We start from the raw sequence: 23,164 nt of genomic DNA, 5'->3' as shown, positions 1-23,164 counted from the left end.
AACTGAACGTTTTAATTCTCGGAGAAATAACATTCCAAATGAATGAATAAGAAACTTTAATATTCTTTTTTTGGAGTTCAACTACTGGTCCATCCTAAACCGCATCTGCACAAACCATGGCAGATGCGGATACCTGATGCACAGATGGATAATTCCAGTGTACGACTATGGTCATCCAGAACAGACCTATAACGATTTAACGCCCGATCCACAAATACGAAGGAGACATCACGGCGATTCCACTTCGCTGCTCATAACGCCACCTGAATGTGAGATTGCCGTGGTTGCTCCACATCTACATCAGCCGTTCGACAACAACAACAACAATGAGAAGAAGACTGGTGACTGGGGGGAAATGAGATCATCAATTCGTCACACTTGAGAACCCAGCTTAATCACGGGCGGCTGAAACCAGACTTCGATCCCGAGATCTCAGCCAGTGCCGGCTCAGTGCCCTCTGATGTGGAAATTGTCCCCCAGCCACCCAGCCACCTCTCCGCTCCAACAATTGCCGATGGGAAAGATAAAAACATGGCTTCTGCACCTCGAAAAATAAAAAATGTGTCTCATTATGGTGAAGATGCTGTGAGAATTTCCAGGTCACAAATTTTAATAACCCTGATTTTATGAGTTTATATTTTAAAAGGGGGAGGGGTGGGGGTGAAATTAAGAACCTGCTTCAAAGTGGATAAAAAAAATTCTCAAATGTAATAAGAAATGCCTCAGAAATTGTTATAAAAAAAATTCGGAAACCGTAAATATTCGAAATCTTTGCAGAAGGAAAAATAAATCTATCAAAGAGAGAAAGGGGAAAACGTTGGACGTGGAGCCAGGGCTTTATTGCGGAAATTTTCAAATAGGCAGAATAGGGCCATGGATGATAGGAATATCGTCGGACCCTATAGCTTCTGCGTTGCGAGGAGAACAACACTCCGTTTCGATCAACGAATCGATCGATCGCTACACGCCATAGATGTGCCACCCCGGCGAGCGTGTATCACAGGAGGAACGCCAGGAGTGTGCCCGCTAAACGTATCATCGAGCACCTTCTAATGTACTGCGGACATTTAATTTTGTGCTTAAGTGTTGTATCAGCTGGCGCACTGCAGTGGTTTCGTACCGTACCAGTATGTGTGTGCGCGCGGCACAAAATTCAACACTGTGGTGGAATCTGGCGGTATGGACTGCCATCGCCCGTTTTACCGACCACTGCGAATTGATGGGGCTTCACTGGAACTAAAGCTTGATATCCCACGTGCGGATATTAGGTCACGCTTTCAAGTTCTGGTGGAAAGAGCTTATTGTGCACTGGCTCTGTCCGTTCATCTGTAACTGGGGGAGGTGCCCTGTGCCAAACTCTAGTCGAGAGTAGAGTTGCTATTGGGAACTCACCCGATTTGAAAGCCGGCAAAAATTTACCAAAGGGGTTGTCCAAAACTTGGGAGAAATAACCGGAGTAAATAGAGCTATTTGAAAACACGCGCATTTTTTTTTATTGTGCTGACAGTTTCCGTACCGCTAAATCTTTACATCATCCACGAGCAAAGCGTGATTTTTCCCCCCAACTTGTTTTAAAAAATGATCCGCGCCCCTCCGATTAGCACGGTTGTCTGCGAACGGTGTGAAAGAAGTTCAACATAGTACATACATACAACTTGTCAGTGAACTCAGCAAAACTTCACTCAAATACACCCTCCAAAGCTGCCCATTCTCAAGACAATGCCTATGCATCCCAGACGTCTGTGGGTCGTCTTCTCTCGTAAGCCGGTGCATTGCAGGGGGATGAGCAATCGATTTTTGGAACGGCAACAAACGTTTAAAATTGACGTCTGGGTTCCTTATCCAGCCAGCTTCATGGATTATCTATCGCACATTTAATCGAGGACCACCCCACACTTCTGCCAGGTCGTGCGCCGTGCACCTCGCTGTGTCTCATCATTTTCTGCCGTTGTCTTTTCGTTTGCGCTCGCAGAACGAGTCAAGGATCCTGCGAGTGAAGGTGGTGTCTGGAGTCGACTTGGCTAAGAAAGACATTTTTGGTGCCAGGTGAGGTCACGTGTCTGCCCTGCGGCGGAGACACGACGCGTGCCAACGCGCCGACGCTCGAGTGTCGTGTCGCGCGCTTTCCCGCGCGATGCCCGACGTTTTGCTCCACGTGTTTGGGCCCTCTTCAGGAACTGAACTGAGCTCACTACTAGGCGGAAACACATCGGGGAGCTACGCAGCACATCGGCGAAAAACACACGCGGTAGCACGTTTTCAGCAGGGCCCTGCGTAGGGAAGTTGGACCGATGCCACGTGGCGGGTGTCTCGCATGTGGAAGGAAACCACAGCGACCAGGGAAACCCGCAGCGTACGATGGAGCAGCACTCAAAAAAATCTACTCAAAGATAGCTTCTCGAGGAACTGAATTCTAAATTTCAGCTGCTGGAAAAAGCTCCCAGCCACGTAGAGTGAAACAGAGGCGGACCCGATAAATTTTCCACGGGTTGGGCTTTGTGACATAACAAACACGCGACGCGACATGAAAGCCCATTGGCGAGCCATACAACACGACCGCAAAAACCCCACACGGCGAGTCTGTTGGCTCGACGTATATAATCAGTGTGTAATAATAATAATTAAATATTCAACTCTTTGTCAATGCGAACCGTGATCTCCCACACACCAAAGATCCTTGTATAACCTTAACAGACTGTTGGGGCAAGTGCTGTTAGCGAACACCTATGAAGACTGGCACGGCACACAATGGGGAGGGTGGCCAGCACCGTGTCCTGCCACCTTTGTCTCCCTCGTGGAGACGTTTACACACTGCACCAGGTACTCGTATGAGGCTGAGTAGACCTAGGGGTGGCCCAGGACCGGTTCCGATAATCGTCACTGGCGTCGGCTGTGAGCGGGAATCGAACTCCGGGTTTCGTAGCGCAGCGTAGCGCTAAACCACTGTGCTACCGCTCCCCACACACACCACGCGGCCGATAAACCCGCTGGACAACTCTGCCAGAGACTCGAGACAACAAAAAAAATTGCCCACTGCCCTCGGGCTTCACAGCTCTTCCAGTCTCGTGCAGCTCCACGTAGCAGGGCCCTCTCTGCGCACCCGGCGAAGTGAGGTAGTGCTTCTAGATTTGAAGCTTTCGTGACTGCAAGGATTCATATTCTAAGGTTTTCGGTAAAGTCACGTAGGTAAAAAATTAAAATTAATAAAAGTAAAATAAAAATAAAATAAAAATAAAAATCACGACGGTACTTGATACAGCAATCGTGTTGTGACGGTTCCACCTGAAGACGGAAGCTTATGTTGCCTCCGAAACGTCGTGATTTTTATTTTTATTTTATTTTACTTTTATTCATTTTAAATTTAAATTGTTAACCTACGTGACTTTACCGAAAACCTTAGAATATGAGGTAGCCCTCTCTGCTCGACCGAACGCGAGCATTGGGGTGGCCGCGCGGCCCCCCCGGTTGGCATGCGAAGTGTTTTGACCGTCGTGGCCTCCTCGGATAGCAGGCCCGCCTGCTGGTGCTGGGGCACAAAGGGGACACGTTGTGGGGTGACGTGGTCCGAGCGGAAGTGCCGTTCGCGCGCTTGTTGTCCAAGGTACGCGGTTCGAGTCCGGCAGGCCGCCCTGGTTATTATTGACTGTGAAACGCGACGTGCCGTCTGCTTCACAGCGGACGTCGGAGATCCCCCGAGGTCATTCTAAATGGAAAGGGCATTTTGTGCCGGCGTCATGGTCCAAATTTGCCAAATTCGAAGAATTTCATTGCAAAGGACTGAATTGGGATCGCACGCAGCGGCTTTTGGCTCATCTTCTTGGTTCTTTCGGTAAAGTCATGTAGAAGGGAAATAATAAAAATAAAACATAATAAAATAATTCTCACGACGTTTCGGCCACAACGCAAGCAGCCGTCCTCAGGTGAAGAACAGGTCTGTCTGAGGACGGCTGCTTGCGTTGTGGCCGAAACGTCGTGAGAATTGTATTTTATTATGTTTTATTTTTATTATTTTATTATTTCCCTTCTACGTGACATTACCGAAAGAACCAAGAAGATGAATCCCTGCAGTCACGAAAGCTTTAAATCGGTTTTTGGCTCGTCATCGAACAAAGACGGTCACTACATCGCACGCCTTTAGATGCCATTCTGCCGTCGTCTTGAACGCTCTTCCTTCTGATATTAGGAAGCCGCTGGAGCTATTCACTTTTAAAATCTATATTGAAAACTAATTTCCTTCAAACAGTTTTTTAGTGTTTAGTTTCTCGTCCTTCCCCCGCACCTCCGATTAGCACGCTTGGCTACGTACGGTGCGAAAGAAGTTTAACGTACGTACGTGCATAGACTCACATAGTCACTCACCCACTCACATAGTCACTCACCCACACACTCGCCCATCCTACGATTAGCACGGTTGGATACGTACGGTGCGAAAGAAGTTAACGTACGTGCGTACATGATCTCAGCGTTGCCAGCTCAGTGCTCTGGCCCACTGGGCTTCTGGGGACACCTTTGAAATGCGACAGACTCGGGCTACACACACACACTTACCCATTGGATCCTTCAGCAGGAACAACGTGTTTACCCGACACGGCGCTGTTTTTTTGTCGAACGCGTGCTGATGAGCAGGGGCGTGAGTCGGTTTTTACGAGTGAAATAAAACCAGTTTTTTCGGAGGGTTTTCATTGGAATGTTTTTGACAGTAGAAAATTGGACTCGCGGTAAAAGATGACCCCAGGTTCACAGGGTGAAACCCTGCAGGCCCTGCATTTGTGTTTTTTTTGAGTCCACCATAAAACAACAACGAAAAATCACAAACACAGTTGGCTCCAAAGTGATAAAATGCAGAAACACGGTAAACCTTTCAGACGTGACAGGGCGATCGCATGCTAACTCGTCTTCATCAGCCATGGGCAACCCACTGCTAGATGAAGACATCCCCCAAAAGCCACCGCCACCTCTCACGATCCCACGATGAAATGATCCACCCAGCACCTGCACACAATCCGATTGTTATCGTCGTTCCATCTCCCTCGGGGGACGTCCTCTCGGATGCCGTGTTCCATTCCTTGGCTGCCACTCCTTCACTCGTCTTGACCGACCGCATTATCCGTTCTAAACAATTTGTATTTTACCAGGTAGTTACTTTTCAGAGGCGGCCTGGCTATCACAAATGATAGCTCAACGAAGTGGCTTATCGAGTGGAAACTTAATGCAGCCAAATACTCTGAGCGCATGATGATGTTGGTTATAAATGTGGAGGGAACAACTGGAGAACCCGCAAGCTATCAATATACAGGAGGCATCAGGGTTGGGATCGAACCCACAACCTCCTGTATACCAGGCGAGGTAGTTAACATCTCGTCACCGTAGTGAGTTCTGCCCACGGCCACTTATTTTTCTGAACAGTTTGAATTATTTGAAACCTGCGGAGATAATACTCTGACTCAGGAGTTCCTCTTGCCGCCTCCTCAATGCAATTCCAGACACGTTCATAGTCTTCTTGGTATTTTCAACGCACACTGTGTTACTGTATTGAACACATGGGCAGAACTCAGATGAAATGGCCCGTGCACCGCACTTTGAACTTGAGCACTTCCGTTTGATTCCTGCCCACGACTAACATCATTGGCGAGCGATATCTGTTCCGGGGTCTTTCCCTTGTACCGCATCCCCCCACCCACCTACTCTGCCCCCCCCCCCCCCCAATTTTACCATCCCACACTGAACAACTTGGTGAAGTATGGTCAAACAATACCACGTGGGAAGGCCTTCATCCAGCGGTGGCTTGACGGAAGGAGCTCTAAATTACAATTCGTCGGTAATTAAGGACATCAAGTTATGTAATATGCCGATAATTGACACGTTAAATAAGTGCGAAATATGAAAATTCAAATCAAGATGAAAAATAAGAATAGGTTTTATCCTCACTGGCAATAAAACACGTGTCAAGATCTTCAAACACCAAATAGATGCCTTTTGCAAGGAATGAAGTTGCCGTTAACCACACGTAATTGTGCTGAACGTGAAACAATGCTCTGAGAATGAACACATTGACTCTGAAACTGATTGGCCTACACCAGAAACAGCCTTCTTCATGGCCTTGTCTCATCACCAGTGTCACACCAGAGAGCGTCAAAAGGTGACCAGCACAAGGACAATGCCACACGTATCGGAGCATGTATTGCTCAGAGCAAGGCTGTAATTATAATATATATTTGGCGGGGGGACATCCCCCTCCCCAATATTCAAATATGCTCAAAATGTCCCCCCCTCCAATATATTGCTATAAAAAATAATAAAAACAACAATTTGCTAAACCTTGGCCACAATATCTGGACTTGTCTTCATATAACAATGCATAGATTTCTGTTTATATGATTGTGGTTATGGTTGTACTTTATGAATCCCTAATCTCTGCCATTACATACAATGGAACAAGAAATGGTAAAAAAGTAAAAACAGAGCAATGTAATACAATACACTCTTAGACATTATTGTAAAAAATAAATAAAAAGTCCATCCCATGCGTTAGGGAATTTTTTTATATTTTAGGCAAGAAATTAGTTTGCAAATTTTTATATTTTTCTGGGTTGGGACCCCCAGACACCCTGGAAGATTTGGTCACCACCAAAGTTGACTCCATGGCTACGGCCTTGGCTCGGAGTGAGCAGCTGTATCATGAACATCCCAACACCCGTTTTATTTCCAGAAAGGGTAAAACCTCTTCTTATTTTTTCATATTTTGATACTGGCAAAAAAAAGTGTTAAATACATCGCCGATATTTTGAACATGCATATTAAATTGTAAATCAAACGTATCAACAGATATGCCAAACACTCGATTTATATTATTGTTGCTCTGAAAAACACGGAAACGTAACGCGGGTGTTGAGATCTCGTGCTCATAACGACCACGGATCCCTTGGGTGGACAGCCCCGCCTTGGCAGCTGTGGTGGTGGTGGGGGGGGAGGAGGGTGGGGGGGGAGGAGGGTGGGGGGGGGGAGTAAGAGGGTGGTGGTGGTGGGGGGAGGTGGTGGTGGGGGGGAGTAAGAGGGTGGTGGTGGAGGTGGCGGTGGTTGAAGGAGAGGGTTGGTGGTGGTGGGGGGAGAGGGGGATGGTAGTACAGGTGGTGGTGGGGGGGTGGTGGTGGTGGTGGCGGTGTTTACCCCGTGCGTAGCCTTCGGGGCCCCGTGTGGATGACTTTGCGAGGCTGGGCCGTGCTCGCTGGGGGTGTGGAGGGGGCTCCGCTGTTACGGCGCCCTCCAGGAAACAGCGCCGGGCGTCGCCTCACCACGCACTCTCCTACCTCTCATCTCACTCTACTCCACCCCACGCACTCTCCTAACTCTCCCTCTCATCTCACTCCACTCCCCTCCACGCGCTCTCCTACCTCTCATCTCACTCCACTCCCCTCCACGCACTCTCCTACCTCTCATCTCACTCCACTCCCCTCCACACAATCTCCTACCTCTCCCCTCTCATATCACTCTACTCCCCTCCACGCACTCTCCTACCTCTCCCCTCTCATCTCACTCCACTCCCCTCCACGCACTCTTCTGCCTCACCCCTCTCATCTCACTCCACTCCCCTCCACGCACTCTCCTACCTCTCCCTTCTCATCTCTACTCCCCTCCACGCACTCTCCTACCTCTCCCTCTCATATCACTCTACTCCCCTCCACGTACTCTCCTACCTCTCCATCTCATCTCACTCTACTCCCCTCCACGCACTCTCCTGCCTCTCCCCTCTCATCTCACTCCACTCCACGCACTCTCCTACCTCTCCGCTCTCATCTCACTCTACTCCCCTCCACGCACTCTCCTACCTCTCATCTCACTCCACTCCCCTCCACGCACTCTCCTACCTCTCCCCTCTCATCTCACTCTACTCCCCTCCACGTGCTCTCCTACCTCTCCCCTCTCATCTCACTCTACTCCCCTCCACGCACTCTCCTACCTCTCATCTCACTCCACTCCCCTCCACGCACTCTCCTACCTCTCCCCTCTCATCTCACTCTACTCCCCTCCACGTGCTCTCCTACCTCCCCCTCTCATCTCACTCTACTCCCCTCCACACAACTCTCCTACCTCTCCCCTCTCATCTCACTCTACTCCCCTACACGCACTCTCCTACCTCTCCCCTCTCATCTCACTCCACTCCCCTCCACGCACTCTCCTACCTCTCCCCTCTCATCTCACTCCACTCCCCTCCACGCGCTCTCCTCCCTCTCCCCTCTCATCTCACTTCACTCCCCTCCACGCACTCTCCTCCCTCTCCCCTCTCATGTCACTCTACTCCCCTCCACGCACTCTCCTACCTCTCCCCTCTCATCTCACTCTACTCCCCTCCACGCACTCTCCTACCGCTCCCCTCTCATCTCACTTCACTCCCCTCCACGCGCTCTCCTCCCTCTCCCCTCTCATCTCACTCTACTCCCCTCCACGCACTCTCCTGCCTCTCCCCTCTCATCTCACTCTACTCCCCTCCACGTGCTCTCCTACCTCCCCTTCTCATCTCACTCTACTCCCCTCCACACAACTCTCCTACCTCTCCCCTCTCATCTCACTCTACTCCCCTACACGCACTCTCCTACCTCTCCCCTCTCATCTCACTCCACTCCCCTCCACGCACTCTCCTCCCTCTCCCCTCTCATCTCACTTCACTCCCCTCCACGCACTCTCCTCCCTCTCCCCTCTCATGTCACTCTACTCCCCTCCACGCACTCTCCTACCTCTCCCCTCTCATCTCACTCTACTCCCCTCCACGCGCTCTCCTACCGCTCCCCTCTCATCTCACTTCACTCCCCTCCACGCGCTCTCCTCCCTCTCCCCTCTCATATCACTCTACTCCCCTCCACGCACTCTCCTGCCTCTCCCCTCTCATCCCACTCTACTCCCCTCCACGCGCTCTCCTCCCTCTCCCCTCTCATGTCACTCTACTCCCCTCCACGCACTCTCCTTCCTCTCCCCTCTCATCTCACTCTAATCCCCTCCATGCACTCTCCTACCTCTCCCCTCTCATGTCACTCTACTCCCCTCCACGCACTCTCCTTCCTCTCCCCTCTCATCTCACTCTACTCCCCTCCACGCACTCTCCTTCCTCTCCCCTCTCATGTCACTCTACTCCCCTCCACGCACTCTCCTTCCTCTCCCCTCTCATCTCACTCTACTCCCCTCCACGCGCTCTCCTCCCTCTCCCCTCTCATGTCACTCTACTCCCCTCCACGCACTCTCCTGCCTCTCCCCTCTCATCTCACTCTACTCCCCTCCACGTGCTCTCCTACCGCTCCCCTCTCATCTCATTTCACTCCCCTCCACGCACTCTCCTTCCTCTCCCCTCTCATCTCACTCTACTTCCCTCCACGCAACTATCCTACCTCTCCCCTCTCATCTCACTCTACTCCCCTCCACGCAACTCTCCTACCGCTCCCCTCTCATCTCACTCTACTCCCCTCCACGTGCTCTCCTACCTCTCCCCTCTCATCTCACTCTACTCCCCTCCACGCACTCTCCTACCTCTCCCCTCTCATCTCACTCTACTCCCCTCCACGCGCTCTCCTACCTCTCCCCTCTCATCTCACTCTACTCCCCTCTGCGCACTCTCCTACCTCTCCCCTCTCATCTCACTCTACTCCCCTCCACGCACTCTCCTACCTCCCCCCTCTCATCTCACTCTACTCCCCTCCACGCAACTCTCCTACCTCTCATCTCACTCTACTCCCCTCCACGCACTCTCCTACCTTCCCCCCTTTCATCTCACTCCACTCCCCTTTACGCACTCTCCTCCCTCTCCCCTCTCATCTCACTCTACTCCCCTCCACGCAACTCTCCTACCTCTCATCTCACTCTACTCCCCTCCACGCACTCTCCTACCTCCCCCCTCTCATCTCACTCCACTCCCCTCCACGTGCTCTCCTCCCTCTCCCCTTCTCTTCTCCCCTGCATGCACTCGCCCCCCATGTCCAGTCTATCTCTCACTGTGGCTGCTCGTCACACACCACCTCCTGTGTTCCAGTCTATACCCGCGACCCTCAAGGAGTTCGCTGGAGAGCGAGACCCCCCCGCCCCCCCCCTCTTGTTCTCTCTTCTGAGCTACGGTGCATCGCTTTGGCACCGTTTGATGTCGTGACATTTTTCCGCTGTATGATGTTTCACTTTTTGCTTTGCAGCCTTTTGTTGTTGTCGTGCACGCCAGAACCGTTTGATGTTGGCCTGTTTCACGCCACCGTTATCACCCTAAATGCCCTCCCTTCAAACATCGAAAGCTAAGCAGGTTCTCAGCCTGGTATTTTGATGGTGTGGCCGCTAGGGCTTGCCAGGTGTTTTGTCAGCTGCGTCTGGCTGCAGAGGTGGCTGTGAGTTGACAGTGCCGAGTGTTTACCGGCACACATCTTCCGCCACCCTTGGCATGCGTGTGGGGGGGGGGGGTCTGCAGCTTCTCCAGTTGCCTCTCACATTCGACTAAAGCCGCTCGTTAATGGGATTGGCCAAACATCGAAGTTGTAACAAGGCACGCCTGAAACTCGGCGAGGGCTTTCGTGAGTAAATCATTCCCATCGTCGTGTTTGCACGCGCGATATTGAATTCTGCGTTTTAATTGGTGTTTGCCCTCTGATGTTCACACACGCACACAACAACAAAACGAGACTTGCGTTCATCTTATTGGTTCTTTCGGTAAAGTCACGTAGAAGGGAAATAATAAAATAAAATAAATTAAACAAAATAAAATAATTCTCACGACGTTTCGGCCACAACGCAAGCAGCCCTTCCTCAGGTGAAGAACAGGTCTGTCGGAAAGACAGCGTCTGAATGAACACCACCAGGCTTGGCAGCGTATATTTAAGCTGGGTTGGAGGGGGAAGAGCGCCTTGACAAAATAATTTACATATCAAGAGGAATTTAGAATTTTTATGGGAAATGCAGATATGGGATTAGTCACTACTTGTGGAATGCGTAGGAGGTGGGCGGGGGGTTTCAAAGTCATATTATGCCCGTGCATTATGCAGGATTAGCAGCATCAAAGGGAGGGAGTAGGGTTAGCATTAATAAAGGGAAGGAATGTTAATAGGATGGAGCTGCAGCAACTAAACCACCACGTAAAAAAACTAAAATATAAACTGCATCAGTAGCATCAGTATACTAAATATACTCTCCAATAAGCTGAGTTACTAACAGTAAGTAATACATTCTTCTTTGGTTCTTTTCGGTTAAGTCACGTCTAAAAATAAAATAATAAATTAAAATAACATATTACGACGTTTCGATTGCAACACAAGCAATCATCATCAGGTATAAAAGAAATAGCAACAAAAATCTAACTAGAAAACTATAGACAGACATACAAGCAGACAGACATCACAACGGCACACAGAGAGAGGACACAAATCGGCACAAAGTAATACATTAGGTATTGTACCGCACCACGCGCGTGTCACGCTCCCTCGGAGATCTGGACACGTCTTGTTGGTCGTGTGTGGCGGTGACGCACACCCAGACCCTACCTCGGTGCACCACCTGATAACAATGCAACGTTAAGCAGTCGGGGTGATTGATCGGTCAGACCACACCTCGCTTCCTTGTCACGCATCTATTGCAACTTCCATGATTGTTGTTCCCATGGACATTACGAGCACTCTAACAGATCGACTCCTTTTGTCCGATCCACACTATTCAACCACCGCACTGCAGGCCACAACAAAGCACTCAGCCACTCGCTCAGCCACTCGCTCAGCCACCCACCCATTCACTCGCCCGCTCTCGCCACACTGCAGGTCACAAACGCTTCTCTTGCTGCTTTCTCCCCCCTCGCAAATGCTTGACTTTGCAATTCCTTCCCAACGTCTCCAAGTTCGTACAGCTCTTTTGCTCAATTCACGAACACGTGTGAACGAATTAATCCTGCTTCACAAGCCCTTCGATCGCGCCGTTTGTAGCTGGCCGCTTGGCGTTACGTGCCACTGGGCTTGTGCTCAGGCGACTGTGATTTATAAAAAAAAAATGTTTTTGACTGAAACCGCCAGGGAGACACCTCCAGGCGGAGAGGAGGGTGACTGAAACGGCCAAGTGTCTGAGCGATTATTTGCAATCGTTATCTCGGCGTCACGTGACCGCTCGGCCGCGTTCATTTTCGCGACATTATTTTCTGGGTACTCCACCGGTGTCGTGATTTACACTATGAGACCTCCTTTACCAGTGGCAAAACCTATTATTATATTTTGCCACTGGTAAAGGAGGTCTCATAGTGTAAATGCTTACCCCGAGCTCTCAATACTCTGTTTTTGTACGCCTTTTGTCATCATCTGGTCCAACACCAATGGAGACTAGGCTCTAAGGAAAGCTGTCTCGGGTGTGGACCAATCAACTTCAAGGACAGTGCATATCATTATCATCATCAAAGTTGTTTCTTTTTGTTTGCATTTTGACTGCTTGTGTTGTGGTTATTGCAAACATGATGCCTTGTATAAAGGTGTCAGTTTTTGTACCAGTTGAAAGGGTAGAAACCTATTACTACGGTGTCGTGATGTTTTGATGAACTTTGACACCCACGTGCCACCTTCAGCTGCCATTTGTGGCCAGGTCGCTTCTGAAAAAGAAGCTAATAGCTCGGTGGGCTTTACCTGGATAGGTAAAAAAACATAGTTTGGTTTTATTTGTATTACATTTTTAATCGAATTATTTGCCTATCTTATACTTTGCACTCCTATGGTGCTTTTCGTCTTGTTTTTTGTAACGTTCTGACCTGCCCCTACTAGACATCTGTTAAAAAGAGCTCATTGGATTCCTCTAGTATAAATAAATATTCTGATTCTGATTGGGTTTTGGTTTAGCTTTGCGCATTGATATACTATAAAAATACACTTTTATGCATCACATATTTTTGGGTTATTGCCACGTAACGATCTGGCCAAATGTGTGTCGTAAGACCCTCCGCCACCCGACGCGGCCAAACGAATGAAATTGTCGCGCGATGTACAAGCGATGAACTCGCTAAATAGGATTGCTTCATCTCGCTCATCGGCCGGTGAGTTTGCAGACCAACTCTCACGATCGACTCTACCAATCGGATTCGCCGTTTCGCTTGAATCTGCACCAAGCGTAGAATTTGTTACGGCCGTGATCAAAACAAAAATTTTTGAAATGTTTTTCCACGTAAACGTTTAATATGGAGAAGCACGGCCATGCGTAAAGCCTATGTCGAGGATGTGGGCCACAGAGGTTATCAAGCGCGGAGAAGCCACGCGTCAAGGCCTTGCGTGCCTGCTTCATGGCCCAGCGCACTTGCGTGGCAATAACCACACGGGACGGTGACACGGCCCAGCGGCAGCCTCGTTCGCCGCTTGTTGCAGACGTTCGCGGTTGGGATCCGGCAGGCCATCCTGGTTAACGCCTGCGAGTGTATTAACGATGAATTGCTGCGCGCCATCTGCATCACGGTGGGCAATAAAGACCCGCCAGTGTGCCTTTGATTGCTGACGTCAACGATTAGGTTTGCCAAATTTGAAAAATGACACCGCGAATAATGTCATTTGGAAACGCACAGCAATCATCACCTGTTGTGAAAACTTAGCAGGACCCTCCTGCAAAAGAGTTGAGACTCGGATAATTTTTCCTGGGTATACAAGTAAAATGATGATGATGATAATAATAGTAAAACGCACTAGTTTCTTCTGCAATCACCCAATTGATCTCGTCGTCAAAATACAACGCGATCGTAAAGGTGAACACGTTGCAATAAAACGCGCAAAGTCAACTGCGACCAATTTCACATTTCGGACGGAGTGGAACGGGACGTGTTGTGCGATGCCCGCCCAGCGCGCCAAGGCACAAACGGGCGGCGTGACGTCGCGCTAATTCGAAAAAAAAAAACGCTTAAATCGTTATTTTTTGTAAAATTATTATTAAACGCGTGCCGAATAAACACGCTCACCCGCTCGCTGGCTCGCTCGCTGGTGGAACAAGAGCCCCAAAAGTCAAACACGCGGCGATGTGTGCGGAGAAGGGTCTCGTTCGATCGTCCGTGATCACTGCGGGGCACGGCTCTTGAGAAGCGAATGGACGTGCGGCAATACCTGCTCAACAGGTGTGCCCCCCCGCCCCACTTTGCACGTGACAAGAGGTGTCCGTGCCCAGCGGCTGGACCAGCGTGTGTCGTCACGTGCCCGCCGAGGCCGTGCGGGGTTTTCGCAAAGCCCCGGGACACCGAGTGCCAAAGGGAGCTGATGCCGCTGCGTTGGCAGAGGATGATTCGGCTCTCAATGAGCAGCAGACGACTCGAAGCGAGGGGAATTCGAATTTTGCGAGGAGCATTATCCTGGGGTGAGGAGCAGTCTTACTAGGTGATGACCGTTGTACTCCATTGCAGTGAGGTGCATTGCACTCCAGTGAGTGACGTTCGTCTCTGGTGAGCACTCAACGTCAGTGAAGATCGCTCTACCCCCCAGTCGTGATGTGGTGGGCTTCTGATGACACCTACGGAGACGAGGTGGCTCAGAGTGAGATGATGATGATGATAATTCGTGAAATAAAAGAAAGATGAGTGGGCTGGGTGGCTCGTTGCAGAGCAGTGAACCTGAAGCCCTCCACCGCTGAGAACCTCGGTTCAAACCCAGGTACCAGTCGTCCCACGGCATTCTCCAGTCGAGTGAGATCGTCTATTTTTTTGGTTCCTTTAATTTGGCAAATCTAATTCCAGCTCCAAGAATTTAATGAATGAGTGCCGTGTGACCGTGCGCAGCTCCCTCTCGAGCAGTGGCTCTTCACCTTGACTGCAGCCTTGCATCCTTATTGGTTCTCAATCGTAACAAAACATGCTGATAAATGCATCGGGCTTGATGAAACAAAGTTGCACTCACGTGCCCGTGTTTAATTTGTGCTTCGATGGTTTACCTTCTAAAAAGATCTGGCCACGTTCCGCAACCCCCCCCCTCCCCGCACACACAGAAAGGCATCTCGCACCCCCCGGGGGTGCCTCGCGCCGCCCAGGTTAAGAAGAGCCACGGCGCTCAAAGGGAGGTCACTCGCAACGGCTCTCAGAAGTAGCCCGGGGACACGAGGCTGTGATGCTGCGCCGAGGGGGGAAGGAATGAGGGGTCGCGTTAGCGCGCGGAGAGCGAGATGAGTCAGACGACGGGGGCGAGAGCACAAACGTGCCGACTCTCGCTGGCGAGCGACGGCTCCGCGAGCCGCGAGGCAGCAACGGGCGATGGCGGAGCGCAACGTGAAGACGCGAGTCCGGGGAGAGGATGAGCAGGATGGTGACGTCACTGGGCGGGAGTGGGCACCCCGCACAACCATCGCCTCCTGTTCGAAGTGTTTGATGAAAATCGACGGGTAAAGTCACGGACGGAGGACTTCATAATTGCACGCTGATAATGGACACAGTGGTCGCGCCTCCGATTAGCGCGGTTGGCTGCGTTCGGCGCGAAAGAAGTTCAGCATACGTACGCGCACATTGCTGCTGAGGTTAGCGGTTCGGTTCCGGCAGGACGTCCTGGTAAATGCCGTAAAATAACGCACGCCGTCTAGTTTTTTACAGTGGACGTTATAAATCTCGCGACGGCGTTCGGAGAAGAGGCGGCCATCGTGTGCCCGGCGCCACGGTCCAACTTTGGCAAATAAAACAAAGATCACTCGCGAAGTTCAGCACGCACACACACGCGCACACACAAAGATCCTCCGTATGACCTTAACAGACTGTAGGGGCAAGTGCTGTTAGCGAGCACCTATGAAGGCCGGCACGGCACACGAGGGGGTGGGTGGCCTAACACCACGACCGGCTGCCTTTGTCTCCCTAGCGGCGATGTTTACACATCGCACTAGGTACTCATTTTAGGCTGAGTCGACCTAGGGGAGGCCCGGGACCGCTTCAGAAAATCGTCACTGGTGTTGGCCGTGAGCGGGAATCGAACTCGGGTCGCCGGGTTCATAGCGCAGCGCGCTAACCGCTACACTACCGCTCCCCACACACACACAAACACACGCACACACGAGACAAATAGGCGGCTATTGTGTTCTAGATTTGAAGCTTTCGTGCCTGCAAGGATTCATATTCTTAGGTTTTTTCGGTAAAGTCACGTAGATAAAAAATAGGTAAATAGGTAAAACATTGTTGTGCGATCCGCGCCTCTGTTCAGTTGCATTGGGCCGGGTGGGGGGCGCAAGGGTGTTGGGGGTAGCAGCGTCTGTCGGTAACATTCGCAATTTTTTATTGTTGTAATGCGACCACACGAGCACAGCAGCGCGGCTCCCACTGAATCGCTTTTACGCGAACGCCACAGCCAAGGGCCACTTTGTGGAAGGTCTCTCTGCCCGTGTGCGGGCTCCAGACATGTGATGTGCCATTACCACGTGATACCATCAAAATATGAACTGCTCTTATGTATTCTAATGCAAGGATGAGAACTTAAAAGATATTAATTGCTTCCAACATGTATTTTTTTTTATGAAATGGAACAATCAAACATAGAACAATTGTTAAGTTAAATAAATAAAGTTATAATAAATAATAAACCTATTCCAATAAGAAAGTAAGAGGACTTTTCAAATCGCAAAAACGACGAGCGGTGTCAATCTTGATTTGAAGCTTTCGTGACTGCAGGGATCCATACTCTTTGGTTCTTTCGGTAAAGTCACGTGGGTAGAAAACTAATCGATCACGACGTTTCGATCGCAACACACGCAATCGTCACCAGGTGGGACAACCGCAGCAATAAAAAAACTGCTGAAGTTGGCGAGAGAGCTGGTGCAAGTTTGTTTGCTGCAAATTAGAAACTCGACACGCAGACCTCCCTCCCTCCCTCTGCTCCTAATTCGACAGCGATGGATTGACATCCGAAACCGCGCTCGTTACCGGAACCTAATTACGGTCCGTGGCGTCGTAATTAAACATCTTTTGCGAGTAATAAAATAATAAAAATAAAACATAATCAAATAATTCTCACGACGTTTCGGCCACAACGCAAGCAGCCGTCCTCAATTATTTTATTTTGTTTTATTTTTATTATTTTATTATTTCCATTCTACGTGACTTTACCGAAAGAACCAAGAAGATGAATCCCTGCAGTCACGAAAGCTTTAAATCGAAATCTTTTGCGAGGTGGCACATTTCATTTTTTTTTGTATTGTTTTACCGGCCCCCTCCGCTCGCGCGGCCAAACATGTTGTTGTCCTTTTAAAATAAATACGCGTTTTAAAAGGACGCTCGTTGCTCGCCGTGACATCGAGAGAAGTTGTCCCACGGGTCTTGGTGTCCGCGGGGGCCACGTGGTGTGGCGACACTGGCGCGCTAGGCTACTCCAAAATCAGAACGTTGTTCTTCATCGTCTTCAGTCACGATCTATCCACTGCTGGATGAAGGCCTTCCTCCCCCCTCCCCCCCTTCCTCCCCCCAAGCGGCCGCCACCTCTCACAATCCCGCCATGTTAACAATCCATCCAGACCCTCCCCCACTCCTTCCCTGTCCCTTCTGTCCCCTTACTTGTGCCATTCTTCTCTCATCTTTCCCTTCCCCCCACGTAAAAGTCCTTGCTCCCCCCTCGCGGTCATCACCTGGGTGCGGCAGTGAGCCCAAATTCCACCCCTCCTCCCCTAAACCCAGGAGCACTGAGCTTAGGACTTTTTTGTCCATGGAGTTTATGTGCACCACTCCCCCTACTCTTCCCTTGGTCACGGGTTAAGCTCTGCACTGGGCTCATGTTGAACAACAATACAAAAAAATATCCATCTCGATACCTGCACACGAGCTAATTTCCATCGCTCCCGCTGTCCCGGTTGACCACATCTTGGACGCGTTCCCATCCCTTGGGCTGGAATTCTTTCCCCCACCCACGCTCACTGGCTCAAAGCCACCACCGGAGATGAGCAGAGAGAGGCATGTTGGCTTTCGCTCGAGAAGGGCAATCGCCATGTGCTCAATGAGCTTTTAGCAATTCCTTAATTTACAATCGATTTGTGTGCTCGCGATACGCGCACTGAAATCATGTGACCGCGGCTCAAGATGTGGTGCGGGAAACGAGCGGGCATGTTGGTTGCATGGAGACAGTGCCGGATTATCCCAGTGGCAAAAGTGCCTACATATGCTCCGGGCCGGATTAAGGCACGGGGGGCTTTAGGGGCTGCAGGAGCCTTCGTCAGCTGGAGGGCCTCCAGAGATGATGTGAAAAGTTATTTTATTTGTGAATGCCGCATTTTATTTGTTGTTAACCATGTAAACATATTTTTTTCTTTAACTTTGTTTTCCTTTTTGAAAATATTACTGGGGGCCCTCACGGTACCTGCAGCCCCTGGGGCCTGCACAATCTTAATCTGGCCCTGCATATGTTACAGGCCCCGCGCTTTCAAGGGCCCCACGCTAAATGCTTTCAAGCTATCAATTCCAGTTCAGTGATTCTGCACTTGCTCTATTACTATAGTACTATACCGCCTTAAACTTTTATGAACGACTGGGTGTTTAAGGATAGCGATTTGTCGTATTATCTGGCTGTATAGCAAATAAAAAAATACAATTATTTTACTATTCAAGTTAAAAAACTGTGTGTTTTAATATTTATGTTTTTTTTTATTTAGGGCCGCTTTATAACAACATATGCTACAGGCCCCGCACTAGCTTAGTCCGCCATTGGTTCTCGGCCGCACCTCGATTAAGCCCTGGGGCTCTGTACGAATTCTTTGTCTCAGCCCGGTCTTCAGCGAGTGCACGAACTCATTAGAATTCATACTGTTAAACTTGTTTTCCACTCGATTGTGTTGAATTCCAACTCTGAGACTTAATGCCGCTTTGACGGACACTCTTTTGAAAACAGCTGTGCCCCCTGGGGTGCTTTGAGAGGTGTGTTGTTCTGATTTAAGATGTAGTCCATTGCCCAAGCCAACTTTTCGGATCTCATATCGCTTTGTGTTTGCACAGCATTTTCGATGACTTCTTTAAAGTGGTTGTTTTCACTCTGATTTATGTTTGCTTCATCTCGTGGTAATTTGATGTGATTTAGATTTGTGTTATTCTGGCAACACAGACCGCTCTTGCGAATTAGACCCATCCTGGTCTCTTTGAGTTCTCACCTCGTGAAAAAAAATCAACTTGTGCTAGGCTATGTGCACGTTGAGGCCACGTGAACAACAACTGAAGTTCAGAATTTAAACTAAACTTTTAATTTAACAAGGTTAAGTCCCGCTGAGCTATGTAGCTCTTTTTCAGAAGCGACCTGGCCACAAATGATAGCTCAACGAAGCGTCTCATCACGTGGACATTTAAATCAGCCAAATACTCTAAACGCACGTTTCTAAATGTGGAGGGAAAAGCCGGAGGGGACCCGGAGAAAAATCCACGAGACCACGGGGAGAACATGCAAATTACAAATAAACAGCAAGCGTCAGGGTCGGGATCGAACCCACGACCTCTTGTATACCAGGCGAGGTAGTTAACATCTCGCCACCACATGGCCTCGTGTGGCCAAGAGGCACTCTGTATTGTGTTTTGGTGTTGTTTGTTGTAACGTTCTGACCTGCCCCTACTGGACATCTGTGAAAAAATCTTTGAAGCTCTTCGGACTCCTCTACTATAAGTCCATATTCTGATTCAAATATCAGAAGTAGCTCTGCAATATCGTCTTCCACGGGCCGTTCCCCATAACGTGGTGCCGTTAGCCTGCTGTCTGTGGCTGATCTGAGTGGGAAATCTTTCAATCAGGACATGACGCGCGAACGGGGTCATATTGTACTTGCCGAGACGTAATTGGGGGAAGTTGTCACCTTACCTCTTTTTGCCCCCCTCCCACCCCCCCGTTGCATTCCCACTTGCGTACAATAATGGGGTAGAGTGGTGGCGCAGTGGTTCGCCCACCGTGCCTACCAATCTGGAGATCTGAGATTGATTCGCGGCCACAGTTAACATCAGCAGTGGTGCTATATCTGAGCCTGGCTCGTGCCCCCCCCCCTCCTCCTCCCATCCTATTACCAACACACACTGACCAGCGTGGTGAAGTATGGTCAAACAACCCGCACGGTTGACGCTAAGAGTGGAGGCCCCCATCCAGCAGTGAATTGACAAAGGGCTGTAATTATGTTATTTTTAATTACTGTGTACGGCATCTTCCCACTCGTTCTGCATATGAGGTGTAATGTCCGTTGCGTGACAGTCCCACCGGTGGTTTTAATTTCCATGAGCGGGGAATCTGGCCAAATTAAGCGCAGGCCCAAATTTAACGTGATGAGCTTTTCTATGTGTGTGTGTACGTGCGCGTGTGCGGTGGGCGGGGAGCGGTAGTGTAGTGGTTAGCGCGCTACGCTGCGCTACGCTGCGCTACGAACTTAGCTACCCGGATTCCATTCCCGCTCATGGTCAACACCAGTGACGATTAGCTGAACCGGAACTGGGCATTCCCTAGGTCGACTCAGCCTCAAATGATTATCTGGTGCGAAGTGTAACCATCGCCACTAGGGAGACAAAGGCGCCCGGGCATGGTGCTGGCCATGCCGGCCTTCCTTCATAGGTGGTCGCTAACAGCACTTGCCCCAACAGTCTGTTAAGGCTATACGGGGGATCTTTGTCTTTCATCACCATCTCCCTCCGCTTGAGGAACCGGTTGAAATTCGCAAGGAGGCCGCAAACCTGCCTTCAATTCAATTCAAACCCAGGATCTCATCGGTGCACGGTCAGCACTCCGACCAACTGTGCCACCCCGGGCCGCCCCGATGAGCGAGAGTCGTTCACGAGTGCAATTGTCGTCACCAGCGTAGCGGTCGTGTAACGACGAGCAGAGGGTGAGCGCGGCGGTGTGTTCTTGTGTCCCCGGCAGCGATCCCTACGTGCGGGTGTCTCTCTACGAGCTGGAGGAGAACCGGGAGCTCGTGTTGGTGCAGACCAAGACCATCAAGAAGGTCAGTCGGTGCGCAGGGCCGCGACCCTTGACCCTGCAAAACCCCGTAAGCCGAATGGCCGTGTGCCGATGCATCGCAATCATCATCATCATCATTGTTGTCACCATGAGCCGTGAGCTATACATTCACTGCTGGATGAAGGCTTTACCAAGCCGTTGTCATCTCTCGCGATTCTGCGATATTGTAATCCACCCAGCACCATCCCGGCTGCTACCCTGTTATTGTTATTATTATTTACCCATTGGCCATCATATCGTGACCTGTCCTGTCCCAAGCCCATTTTTCGTAGCAGTTTGAATTCTGATTCGAAAAGATATACATTTTTTTGGGGGTTGGGCCACGAAACAATCCGACCAAATGTGTGTTGTGAAGACCCCCCACCGTCGGACGCAGCCAAACGAATGAGTCGTCACGCGGCGCAGGCGTTTAATGACGACACTATTTACTATTAAAAAAACACACCCATGAACTATTTTTATTTCACCAGATAAGGCCCACTGAGCTATATAGATCTCTCTTTTTCAGAAGTGACCTGGCCACAAATGATATCTCAATGCAGTGGCTTATCACGTGTAAATGTATAGCGGCCACGTACTCTAAACGCATGATACTAAATGTGGAGGGAAAAACTGATCACGGAAGGGACACGGGCGATCTTTGTCTTTGTGCGTCGCCAGGTAGTTAACATCTCGCCACCATGAGCTGCAACTGTTGTTGTGGAGGGTGAAACTATTGTTTCAGCTCACTGGTGAGTTGATAAACAATTCCCCCGGCCAAATTTTGCACAATTTGGATATGGCGTTTCGCTTGAAACTACGCGCCAAAACATCATTAGGACAGGGTCAGGGAAGCCAGAATATCAATTCAAGTGTGTTTCCGTGTGGATTGTGAGACCATGCGATGTAGCAATGGCTTGGGCAGGCCTTCATTCATCAGTGGATAGGTCACGCACTGGCGGAGCCAGTGGGGGGTGGGGTGGCACGTGCCCCCCACCCTAATGATCCGATTCAAATCCCTAATTTCGATCGGATCATTGGGGTTTATTAGTAATAAATCGGCATTTTGCGACCCCCACTGCCACTGTGTAGCATATTATTACGTGCCAGGGACTCTATGAGATGATAGGACAATAGTCTGAGTCCATAATTGGCAATAAGTAACGACAAAGCAGTTATAAGTGACTCAGAATTGTGCGCAGTTGCGTAAACAGTACACGACTTCCCTGTCGTGTACTGCGAGCGCGATGCCGATCACACAACGTGGTTCGAATTCGACCCTCGATTGATGGGCTGCGCCATCGCCGCACACGCGTCGAATAAAAAGCAAGGGACAAGTCCTCACTTACTAACAACTCCCCCTACCTGAAAATCCTGGCTCTGCCATTGGGTCACGGATGAGGATGATGATGTGTGCTCACCCTGCAGCCACTGGAGATGCTCCGTGAGCCGCAATGGTTAAACAAATAATAAATTTTTGCATCGAATTGCGAACGTAATTGCATAACTGCGCAAAGCGGATCAAGACGGCAACGTATCATCGTGCCGCGTGTATACCGTCAGCGATCCTATTTGCTATTGTGATCACCGTTATTATTAGTGTTGTCTGTTACGTAATTGTTTATCGCAGTCTCGCATGTAGCGAGCGATTGATCGGCGAGGGTCGTGACCCCCACGCCGTCCCCGCCGTGACAGCGCAGCCTCGACGTGCCCTTTGTCTACTCTTCCACTCCGTCCGAATGCGCGACCAGCATCACGCGCGATGCCAAATAGCCGCCCGAACAGTTACGCAAACACGCAGAGACACCAGGAGACAGATGCGCAAAGGCAAATATCCCCCCCCCCGCCCGCGTAGACTTTGACAGGATGTCGGGGCGAGCGCCGTTCGCGAGCACTTCGGATGCGCCGACTAACAACACGACAGCCGCCGCCGGTGACGTCACCATGCCGCTTGTGCCAGGCTAGGTGCGCTTTGAGGTCACGTGAAGTGTCAAATGCTCGATGGCAGGAGATCACGGGACAGACAGACGGATGCACCAAACAGACACGCACACGTACACACGTACAAAGACAAAGACTTATAGCCCTTGTAGCCTGAACATGCTGTTGGGGCAAGTGCTGTTTGCGAGTAGCACCTATGAAGGCGGAACGGTACACGAGGAGGTGGGTGGCCAGCACCACGCCCGACCGCCTTTGTCTCCCCAGTGTTGATGTTTACACACCGCACCAGGTACTCATTTTAGGCTGAGTCGACCTAGGGGAGGCCCAGCACCGGTTCAGATAATCGTCACCGG

General features: G+C 50.2%; 1 protein-coding gene across 2 annotated transcripts in view; it reads left to right on the top strand.

Moving 5' to 3' along the window:
- Positions 1–23,164, top strand: part of LOC144731489 (E3 ubiquitin-protein ligase NEDD4-like) — a 125,890-nt gene that overhangs the window by 17,939 nt on the left and 84,787 nt on the right. For both annotated transcript variants that reach the window (XM_078612577.1, XM_078612579.1), the window contains exons 2-3: positions 1,973–2,046; positions 20,793–20,874. In XM_078612577.1, coding sequence (XP_078468703.1) covers positions 1,973–2,046; positions 20,793–20,874 — 156 coding nt within the window. The remainder of the gene's footprint in view (positions 1–1,972; positions 2,047–20,792; positions 20,875–23,164) is intronic.

Source organism: Lampetra planeri, chromosome 39 (genome assembly GCF_965212315.1).
Source record: "Lampetra planeri chromosome 39, kcLamPlan1.2.h2, whole genome shotgun sequence".
Classification (NCBI taxonomy): domain Eukaryota; kingdom Metazoa; phylum Chordata; class Hyperoartia; order Petromyzontiformes; family Petromyzontidae; genus Lampetra; species Lampetra planeri.
This window is presented reverse-complemented; position numbering and strand designations above follow the sequence as displayed.